Here is an 11,898-nt window from a genome sequence, read left to right as displayed (position 1 = left end):
AAAAAATGTTTCTGAAGACAATCACCTATTGCACCTTTAATTAACCCTCGCTTTGAGTTCCTCAATGAGGTTAAAATTAATATTAAATGCACCAGTTCAGCTAGAATCTGGAGGTACTTGCTTTGCCTGTGTAAGGGGTTCCCTTGTCATAGAGTAACGAGACTAGATGGTTTTCTTCTCATTGTGGCTAAGTAGCAGTGGGCGTGCAGGCCGAAGCACGCTGGAACGGCGCTCGACGAATTCCCGGGCAAATAGCATGGCTAAAAGCGATGACTAAAAGCATAGCTAAAAGTTATGACTAAAAGCAAAAGCTAAAAGCATAATTTGATGGTGTCCTGAGTATTTAAACTGGGCTTTTGGACACATCCCAAATGTTGTCTTGACCAATTAGACAATGTCTTTGCTCGGGGTGTTGCTATGTTTCTCCTACCAATACATAAATCATCATGTTATCTTATCAGTCACATGATCTGAATTTTCCCGCTCTTGCAGCGTATAATTTGGACATGATTTCTATAACCAGAATATAATATATTTTACAAAGTATTGATTGATAGAAACATTTAAAGCATGAATTTTCAAACTCATACATACCCAACATTAATATAATCCTATAAACTATTCAATAGTTATTCAAAATGCATACACGATAAGTGATTAGAACATGATAGTCAGATGTGTGGGTTACATACATGATATAGAGTTATGCATAGAAGTGAAAGTTGCTCATAAGTCCTTTTAGCAACCTTTTGGGTGCGTATATACATGGAAAGGCAGTTTCTGTGCCATTCTGTGGATGTAAGGACATGTTCTGTGAAGACCAGAGAGGTTAAAAGGTCTCCTAAGGACTCTCAGTCTGGTTCTTGTCCTGGGTGGGGGAAACCACCAAACAAAGTCTCCAATAATGGTCTCCCCCATGTGATGGTCATGATGTTGTCTCTTCAATCATTCATCTTGGTTATTTGCCCCAAATTTGACACTCTCCTTTCTGAGTTGGAATTGTCAATAAGTGTTCTTATGTTTAATGTTGAAAGCTGTTTGAAGCTGCTAGTTTGTTAGGCTCACTTCAGACTTGTGGTGCCAGGATCTGATTTACGAACATCCTGTTGCCTTGGGCCTCTCTGTGGAATTCGGCTCTTTGGGTTGTTCAACACCAATCTGATCAAATCTTAAATTGTCTGATTCGCTCTGATACTCTACATTGGAATCACTTTTATAAGTATTTTTCATTGACATTGACAGCCAATCTGAATCCATCCTGCTTTAAAGAGCTTGAGCATTTACAGCGGCAGACGACATAAGAGCAGTGCATGCTTATAATCAGCAGAATGATTATTAAAGGGCTGTTCACACAAAGGACGATGAGTATAACAATATCTATAACTATAGTTTTAATAATCGTTCTAATTCTATTTAATCAGAATCCATCTGACATTAAAGAGCTTATGGCAGAGGACAAAACTGCAGCACAGTATAATAAACAACATTATAATTGGTGTTGTTGCTAATATTGTTATAGATATCTTTATAGTTATCATTCTTGGTGAGGATGAGCCTGTTTAGTCACATATAGTATGTGGACAACACTGACCCTAATACATAACAAAACATATCTGGTAAATGGTCTTCATTAAACAGAGGTGAAGAGCTGCATTTACCTCATGATCTGAATGTATAAAAATATGAGGGCTTAAGTATGTTTTTAAAGAAGGAAACAAATTGATAAAGTTTCACCAGTGTTTCATTGTTTTGCAGGGAAGAGATGGACTGGCAAGGTGACTTCCTGCAAGACCATGCATTTGTGGAGCTGCAGATGGAAGGAATCTCCAGTGAGGTGGACATCCAAAACTTGATCAGAGACACAGAGGAGAAACTCAGACTTAACGCCTGCAGGTCAGTAGCCTTGAGGACTCTTAATGTAGCCTTGATGACATTTTTCCTCATTGATGTCCTTATATATATATACTCTAAAAATGGCTGGGTTAAAAACAACCCAATTTGGGTTATTTTGGCAACAAAGCGCTGGGTCAAAAAGGGACGAACCCAGCGCTGGGTTGTTTTAACCCATTGGGTTATGTTTGACCCAGCATGCTAGGTTGCTTTTTTATGGTTTAAAATTACTACACTGACTATCAAGAGGTAAATATTTATTAAAAATAACTCACATCAATCTCAAAAGAATGATGCTCTCCTATGCATCTGGCTTTCAACAGCTACAAAAACAACAAACATTCTTTAAGTCTTAGTAAAAAAAAAATTGATAACATGATGGAATTTTGAAGTTTACTTGCCTTAAACCATCTTTCCCTATCTTCTGAAGAAGCTGAGAAAATTGCCTCCTCGATAGTTTTGGCCATGAATATATATATATATATATATATTTTTTTTTATATATATATATATTTTTATAAATATATAAGTATATATTTTTATTTATGAATACAAATCTAAACATTTTACATATATATTTGAAATTGGGGCCTCCTGTGCGGATATTTTCTAAGCACAAACACACAGTGGACATACTTTTGTGAATATTTTTAAGAACCAAAATCACAATGGCACATTTGCCATAAATGCATCAAATATTTTTAGGAATATATTTTTATGTCTGTGTGTTTGTATTATACCATTGTTTTCATACAAGACACAAACAATAGCGATGTTGCATATTTTGTAGAATAAAAGCTATTTCTATGCTCAACCCTGAGATTCAAAGAAAAAAAAAGATATGATTATGGATTATGTCATTTACAGGGAATACAGCCCTTCATCACAAACATATAAACACACATCTTGAAGGTTTTTAATGGAATAAGCCATTCAAAACAAGACCATCTCAGTTTGTATTGATCTTCTATGTGCTTCAGTCTTAAAAGTGCTTTTTCTTTAGAAGATTATTGATCACCGTGATATAAAATGCATCAATATTTTAATATATATGACCAACAGTAAATGACCAAGGTGTTTGTACTACGAGGATACTGTATGAATTGCTAATATCAGCACTGTTTGAGAAGACATAAAATTGCTAATATATTAAGCACAAGGATTTTTTGTCGTGTAGGAGATGTAACTGCAGGCCGGTAGCAGCTGTTTAGTGCTTGAGTGGGCATTATATGGTGCTTCATTTTCAGAGCTATTATTTCCACAGAAGCTTCCTCCAGTGTCGGTAATCCTAACATTGAGACCGCGTGATTAATTGAGGGTTGATGAATAGCACGCCACTTCATCTGAAATCAATGAACTTAAACACATTCTGAATGCAAGCTCGGAGCTAGACATCCTTTTTTCCATTTTGATGGAAGGTTGTGGCATTATCAGATATTGAGGTTTTGTTGTCGGCGAAGGACATGTTGACGAGCGCCCCTGAACTCGTTTCTCTCGCTCTGTCTTAATTCGTAATCTTTTTATGCGATAATGCGCCTCAAATTCTCCCCTGCATCAGTAGTTTTGGAGGACATGCTTCTCATGACTAGATCTCTGTTTGTTCTTCCCGATCCTTCCCTCTTCCCCTCATCCTCTCCCTCTCTCCCTGATGGCACCTCTTTCCATTGTGCTGCCAGTTTCGAAAAAATCTATCTCTGCCATGCTTTTATCCTTTATGTTGCTCTGAGGACACGCGCAGGCCAGAAGGGTCTACGCTAAATGTGTTGTGTGTGAACAAAGGTGGTCTTACTCCCCCCTGCCATTAGACACACGTTCTCATTCCTGTCTGTCCGGCCTCTCTTTCCAAATGGGAAAGTAATAATTGAAGATTCCACATCTTGAAACGAAAACCCTTGTGTGGGTAATTCAAGGATTATTACTGAAGGCTGAGCCAGTTTTTCTGCCTCTCTAAGCATTAAAGGGTTATTTTGTGTTCTTGGAGAAAGATGGAAGATGGGGAACCATTATAAGAACAAAGAACCCGGATAATAGGGAATTGCGCCTAGGAGAAAGAGAAAGGGAGGGCGGGAGGCTGGTGTAGCTCCAGTGATCATTCGGAGCCGAGCTGATGTGGATGGACGTGGGCGATGACTTCGCCCTTCTCCATGACCTCCACTAGGGTGGGCCAAAGCTGTGCTCTACACCTGCTACCTAATCCACTTACCCTAGGACAAACCCAAGAAAAGAACGGGAAACTGGAGAATTTGCGGATGCCCGCCTCGTTTCGCGGTCCTAACCCATTTATGGGTCAGCGAGACAGGCTGCCTCCTCTCGGCCCTACGATGTCGGAGATTTGCCTAAGAGCCGCTTTCTAATTGAAGGAGATTAAGATAGCCTGTCAAACAGTCTTGGATCTCCCAAATTGAAACACTGTTATCCATTAAGCTTCATCAAATCGGACACTCAGGGAGGCCACAGGCAGGAAGCCGGCCCCTAATGAAGTGTCAGCCATAGGGAGGCCGGGCTTCGGATTTCAACCCAGCTTACGGAAGATAGCCACAGCGGCGTGCCAATTTACCTCTTGTGTGTGAGTTAGTGTGCGTCCTGACAAATAACCCATTGGGGGTTTGGCACCAGAGGAGGCTAAGCGGGCCAGATCTCGAGTCTGCGGGATCCACTTTCACGGGTGTCATTGGGTCCAGCGTATTCAGGGAAAGAGAGGCCTTATTTGATAGCTCCCAGATAGGCTATTTGTTTCCTGGGCACATGACTTGGTGCTCACTGAAGCTGGGGCTTATTTGAAAGAGATATTTTCCTCTCCCTCCCTCTCACCCTGCTATTTCCTTCTCCGCTTCTCTCTCCTGGAGCGCGACAGCCCACCCACACTAAATTAATTTTGACAAGGAACTTAAGATAACGTCAAAGCGCTGACTAATCAGTGTATTGGGTTTCTGTAAGGCAGAGAGCTGTGAAACATGCCATCATATTTCATAAAAGACTCCCGTTGCCTCTCTTTTTCTTTCTAGTCCTCTTGTTCAACCCCCCACCCTCTTGCTCTCTCTTTACCTGGTCTGTCATGTCTGGTTTGTGCGGATTTGAAAAACAATTACAGTTTTTGGAAGCGTGATTGGCAGACAGGGAGGAAGCAGAGAATGAGGCTTAAAGGAGCTTTCGCTAGTCTCTGCGCTCAGGGTTTTGTGTGGAGCTGGTCTCCCTGAAATTCCTTTCAACTTCTCCTTTTGTTGTTTGATTTAAAGGGTAGATTAATCAGGAATTTTGTGTGTGTGTGTGTGTGTGAGGCTGTTGATGGTCTTTTTGGCTTTAGTCTGTGTGTTTCTCTATAAGACACTCTCTCTGTGTCTGCCTCAGTTCTCTCTTTGTTGTTGTGTGTGGCTCGGAGTCAGTGAAAATTGTGTTGTTGGATCTGATTAATCTGGAGGGGGTTAGCACACCTCTTCAGGTGAGGTCAGATGATAGGGTGCTTTAGATATGTCTGTATACCTATATTTTTTATTTCGGTGTGTGTATGTACCTCAGTGTATGTACCTATAATTAATAGCATGTAATCATAATTCACAGTTGTAAATGGTTCCTATTCTTAGTTACGTCTTTAAAAAGTAATGCATTAAAACACATGAACAGTGCTTAATTTCATGTGTTATATCATGTGTCATCAACTATTATACTCTTTAAAGGTATAACCATGAATGTACAATGTATTTTGACTGTGGCTGGTAAATATGAAGGGAAAAAAGAGATCACATAGGGTATTATAAGGCAGTGGTTCCCGAATAGTGGGCTGCAACAAACAATGTATCCATGCAGAGTTAGGATGGAAGAGGCTTTTCTTATATTTTTGGTAATATTGATATTTTAATAATTTAAAATTACATAATATTTAATATTAATACATTTTTGATTCAAAAGTTTGATTATTGTTTATTTTATAAAATAAGCAATTTTGGTGCTGTGTTGGGTCACGACTTGAAAAATCTGATTAATTTTTTGTTTTCTTTTGTTTCCTTTTGCTATGTTTTGACAGTGATCTTGGACTTTATACTGACACTTACTGGTATGGATGCAGCATAACAGGAAAGTTTTCGCCTCAAATGCCACTGTAGAATTTGCCATATACGCAGATGTACAGTCATCTATAAAAGGCAAGTTCCCAATGTGGCAGCGACCATGAGAGGGAATTGTTCTTGTTCTAGGATGACTGTTCGAGTTTTAAAATTTTTCAAAAATAATATTTTTTTTCTTAAGTATATAAAATATATTTAGGAGGGAAAAATAATTTAGTGCACTTACTGTATAATGCTTTGTATAGGCAGACTATACAAAAGTGTTAAAAGTGTTACCAAAAGTTTCCCAGGCGCTCATTTAATCTGATTGTATTTATTTTTAGAAAAAAGTAATTCATTTCGAACCCATCTGTGATAATCTATTCGTATTTAAAGCATGTCCCTTAAATATTTATTGTTGCAATGTGAAACTCTGACACATCATCAGTGGCAGGCGGGCAGAAGTTTGACAGCAGCTGCCCCTTTGATTGATGCCAGTCCTCATGAGTGCTCAGACCAGCACTGTCCGTGACTCGCCTTCAGTGATCGCTGACCCCATCCAGCACCAATACACAGAGGATTACGCAGGCGTTGGCGAGTGGCAGGAGTGTGTGCGGATGAAATATGGGACTTTTATGAAGTTTTAGCGTTGTGTGGCTGCACAGATGGAAGCTCGTTTAGACCCTGCTGTTTGAGCAGAGTCCTGGGGTGACGCCTGGCTCAGCACCGGCTCTGAGCACAAATCCTTATTTTATTAGAAACATTAAACAGACTTAGTCAGTATATCTGCCTTTCTGCTAGCTCTGGATGGCTACACTTAACTAATGTATAAGAGCTAAGCTGAGCGATATCCTTGAGTTAACAATGTTCACAGAAAACACTGAGGAACAGATAATTGTCATGAACTTGTTTAGAACAAAATAGTTCACAAAAAACTTCTCAAAATTTACCAAACTGGTAAAACAAACTGTAAAAGTGAAGTAAATACCCACATTTAAATAAATTTTGGCTGCTTTCGTCAACACGCATCGACTATAAGCAGAATTTCATCACTATAAAAGGGCAGTTTTGTTTGTGTGTCTGTGTCGACAGCATCTTTACTGTGTAAAACAGAATTTTTATGTTCCCAGTTAGGGCTTGTGTTTTTACAGCGAGCTTTAGGCTGTTCATTAAACAGAATGGGAAGATTTGCTTTTCCAGCACGGTCTGTCAGCACCTTCATGTCCTCTCTTCACACATATTTCCTTTTTACTACAAAAAGAGACACATTTGTTGGATTCTTGTCGGCAACCTTGCATTTTAACCAACGAAAAGAGCCCTCTTCATCTTTGCTTTCTACATTATTCAGCTGCAAATCGTTAAAATTAACAGCCCTTTATGTTCACTTTATGTTTGCTCTCTTTTTTTCGAGGAAGTAAAACTGTGTCAGGTTTAAATGGAATTTAATAAGCTGCCATTCGAAGGCATCTGGACTCATGCATAGCCGTAGTGTTTACAGCAGTGCTTTATGTCACTTTGTACGAGAAGTGTCTGTGTTTCAGTTGCCTTTTGTGTGCGTATGTACCTGTATGGCTTTGTGTCATGTCTCATTTTTCACGGATAGAAAGAGACAGAAGTGCTGATGCCGTGTGGTTATGAGGAAGATTGGCTCATCCTGTGTCGTTGAGAGAGACGTGCCACATGCCGACACACGCATATACAACTGATATATTGATGTCTGTGTTCATTAGGCCCGATGTGGCTGATATCAGCTACCTGTATAGAGTGGCGATAACCAGAGTGTACTTGAGTTTAAAGGGACAGCTCGCATGTAACACATTATGAGGATCTATAAATGTAATTTCAGTGCTAAAAATTTCATTGTAATTCAACTGCACAATATAAAGTTAGACAAAGATTCTCTAAACAGAACTTCCATGTTGTGTCCTTTTTTTGCCATTGTTATTGATAGAAGAAGTGGACAGGAAATGATCAGGAGAAGAGAGAGAGAGCTGGATCACACAAGGCAGGCTGGATTCAAACTTCAGCATGTGTAGGGACTACATCTGTAATTGCTCCAGCAGAGCCCCATAGAAAATATATAAAATTTGAATACGTGTCATTCACAAAATTATACAAAATTGTTTTAATTTATTTAAATGTTATGAATATATAATATAAATATATAAATGTTATATATGTCGTCTCTCTCTCTCTCTCTCTCTCTATATATATATATTTTGTTTTGTTTTTTTTTTCCTTTTCATTTTTAGATTTTATTTTTTATTTATTTATTTTTTTTTTTTGCACAAACTTCTGCACATTTCATCCACATAAAAGTTCAGAGCATGTGGGCAAAGTTTTGAGGACTTGCTTATCGCAATTGTATGTAAATGAGAAAAAAGCTTCCACATTTTTTCTTAGCCTTTTCTGTATACCGATGCCACATGGCCATTATGTATGTATGTATGTGGGGGTCAGCAAACAAGTATGCAGGGCAAGTAAAAAAAACAAACTACTGACCTAAATGAGTCTGCAGAACAAATCACTGAACCCTGGGACATATTTTAATATTCCTGTAAGTTGATTGCCATTAAAGGGATAGTTCACTTTCAGTTGCTGTTCCCCTTTGACTTGCAGTGTTTTTTCCCATACTGTGGAAGTCAATGGGGACCAGCAACTGAAGGTGAACTATCCCTTTAAGATAGTAAATTGTGGTAGTGGAAAGTAAATCACTGACTTTGAAGACTTTTATGCAAGTTCATACCCCTGCTTTAGAGTGTGTTTGTTCATTTTATTATAGTATTGAACAGAACCTGAAGGAACTGCAGGCCAAGATTGGTGAAGCCAGCCTCGGAGAGAGAGTGCCCAGTCCAATAGAATGCCTCCAGTTGTTCAGTCAGCGCAACTTAAGCATCCTGAAGCCAGTGGCTACGGAACAGCAAGAGCTTCTGGACTTCCTTCGAGCCTTGTTGACCAAAACCATACCTAACCCCAATGCAGTCTGTCTAACAGACGTCATCATGTCGTGCTGAGGAATAGTATTGATTCCACATTCAGTTCTTGACATTATTAATTCTGTCTTTCATATATTTTAACAGCAAAACTCACTGAAGGCAGAGGAGGCTTGTGAAGAGGCCGTTCTGCAGTTACTACTGAACATCTCTTCTCAGTGTGGTGTTGCTTTCCCTACTTCCTGGCCTGCATCTACCCACGAGCACTCCTCATCCCCTAACTTATCCATGCCACGTGATGACCTCGCTCTGGAAGTCCAGGAAGGATGGGATGATGTTCGTTTCTCATTGCGGAGCCACTTACTTGGCAAACTCCAAATGATGACTGAACCAAGCCATACTGAGGGAGAACTGGATGTTGAGACCAGGGTTCCTCAGAAGATCTTCTACCTTCAGCAACTGCTATTTCTCTACCCTGAAACAAAGGTCTTCAGCTGGTACCAGCACATTAAAATCAAGGCCGTCCTCAGTGTTCTCCGAAATTGCCAGAGCTGTATCTCAGGTGGAGAGAAGGGCTTCGACAGACTGACTCTGGGCTGTCAAAGTGCCTTGCCTACTCTTTACTCAATGCTTCGAGAGGAAATTCAGGTGCTTAATGGAGTTGCTGAACCACATAACATTCTGGCCTTCCTCAACCATGTCTACATGAACACAGTGGCACAGGAACTAGGTGTGCTGATGGACAAGGAGATTGAGACAGCACTGAAGGTCAACACCGCGCACGGCATGAGAGGAGGCAAGATGTCCAGCAAGAAGTCTGCAGTAGGTCAGTGTCTTCATTCCCTTCTTTTTGTTCATTTTGCACACAAAACTGGAAATAGTAAATTGGTTTATAAGTTGAAACTGCCAGTTCCAATCTGATTGGCTGACTGCTACAGTACCGAAAAGTTGTTGCTTTTGACATGTTATACAGTTCAATGTCTCAGTGTGCTTTGAAATTAAATGATAGAAAAAATAAACAATTGGAGAATCAACATTTTGAGTTTGAAAGTAGCGCCCTTGGCAGATACAACAGCTGAACACACTCGTCCTTTAATGAAAACCAAATTTTGTTCGGAAAGTTTTTCCAAACACTGATGCAGAAGTTTCCACAAATGTGTTGCACTTGCAGGTTAGGTTGTTTTGCTTTCACCCTTCTGTTCAGTTCATCCCAAACCAACTCGTTGGGGTTTAAGTCTGGAGACTCTGCTGGCCATTCCATGATTTGAAGCGTTTTCTTCTGAGGTAGTTCTGACATAGCCTGAAGGTATGTTGTGGGTCGTTATCTTGCTGTAGGGTGAACCCCTGACCAACTCAGTGTATACCAGAGGGTATTGCATGGCTTTAACATGCTGTGGTAGTTTTTTTGGTGCAGGGTGCCACTCACTCTTGAACTGAAGATTTCAGTAGTCCACTGGCAGTAAATCTCTTTTTTTTATTCAGAAGATGGAGGTGTTTTACAACTTTTGACTGGTGTGTGATTTCTGGGAGTCTGGTGTACAGGTTTTTATTTTTTTTTATTTTTTGTCTTCTGAAAAACAGCTATTCGCTGCATGTGATAAAATGTGCAAGGTTTGTGGCCTCAAATCTTTGAAAGATATTTAGATTTTTATTTGAGACACTTAATAGCAAGTTCATGATAACTGAACACATTACATCAGAGTTTACAAAAATTTTCCAAACAAATTTTTGATTTCCATTTTTTTTTTCATACAAATAATTTATTAAACAGAACTGTTAAACTAATGAAGACAGAGAAACTGTGCATCTTGAGTTGAGAATAAACTGCATCTTCTGACACTTATTTGCCAAACAGAGAAACTTATTGGCTGATGCCAGTAATTTTAGGCGTTAGTGTTCTTAAGATTGTCAGAAGTACTGGTGTTTATGGTGCTGGTGTTCTCAGCACTGTCAGAATAAAAGTCCCAGAGCTGTCAAAATGAAAGTCATTTTCCGACACTTGTCGGCCAAACTGAAAAATGTATAATTAAAAAATATACATATATATAATCCAATATCAGCCATGGCAATTTATTGGTCGATCTCTATATGTATCCCTAAACTTCATGTGACAAAGCAAACTGTGGTTGTGTGCAGAAGGCTCTTGGGCTGTTCTTGTTCTGAATAAGCCGCAAAATGAATCAGACTTCATGCTGATATCCAAATGTCTAGCTACACGAAATTAGTAGTATATAAATATTCCTTACCTCCAGGCATCTTGAGTTGACTGAATCATTGTATATTTTTAAATGCACCACTTGCCAAATGCTCTCATATTCTAAATATTGTAACAATCACTGTTTGACTCTGTAATAGACTCGCTTATTGTGGCTCAGTGTAGACACGTCAGTGTTCATTTTGAAAGGACTCATTAGGGCTTCTCCACCATTTAATTCACCTTCCTGCCACAATTCACTAATTTTTACATGCAGCAGACGCTTTCTCTCATTTCCCGTCTTAAAGACAGGATGAGGGAGCAGCAGGGTTGAATAATTGGCCCTACATCCATGGGGCCGCTTAATTCAGATCTACAGACCCAACAATGGTTCAAATGAATTACCAGATGCACCACAACTGTGTATTGCTGGAAAGTGACTGTAATGTGTGTATATGTGTGACTATACAGCACTGAATGTGTGACTATATAAGTAATGTACTTACAACACTGTACCACAAGCCCTTAGGCAAAATTTAATGATTGAAATAGTTGTTTTTCTGTTAGTCAGTTACTAATAGCAACGCACAGTTACTTGCCTCTTTATGGCTGGTTTTCCAGCTAACAGCTGTCTTAGGAAATCTAAACATGATGTGAAATCAAACAATGAGTGCTTTGACAGTTGTTGATGGTTGCAGGGTTTGCGTTGTAGCAACATGTTTTTAAAGTAAATGACGAATAAAGGTTTTGCTTTCAATGGAAGGCATCAAAACAACCTGCCGTTTCTTTTCTTTGTCTTGTTAGGTGTTATTTATTGTGCTTTATTCATTCTCCATATTTT

General features: G+C 39.3%; 1 protein-coding gene across 1 annotated transcript in view; it reads left to right on the top strand.

Annotated features, from left to right (window-relative positions):
• The window catches only part of LOC107756295 (uncharacterized protein KIAA0825-like), a 147,473-nt gene that overhangs the window by 8,726 nt on the left and 126,849 nt on the right, over positions 1 to 11,898 (top strand). Inside the window, 3 exon segments of the mRNA XM_016573328.1 lie at positions 1,756 to 1,893; positions 8,713 to 8,881; positions 9,011 to 9,689. Coding sequence (XP_016428814.1) covers positions 1,763 to 1,893; positions 8,713 to 8,881; positions 9,011 to 9,689 — 979 coding nt within the window. The 5' untranslated portion in view covers positions 1,756 to 1,762.

The sequence above is a fragment of the Sinocyclocheilus rhinocerous genome, unplaced genomic scaffold (assembly GCF_001515625.1).
Source record: "Sinocyclocheilus rhinocerous isolate Xijiao unplaced genomic scaffold, SAMN03320098_v1.1 scaffold1043, whole genome shotgun sequence".
Lineage (NCBI taxonomy): Eukaryota > Metazoa > Chordata > Actinopteri > Cypriniformes > Cyprinidae > Sinocyclocheilus > Sinocyclocheilus rhinocerous.
The sequence above is the reverse complement of the archived record's forward strand: the minus strand, read 5'-3'. Positions and strand labels throughout refer to the sequence as shown.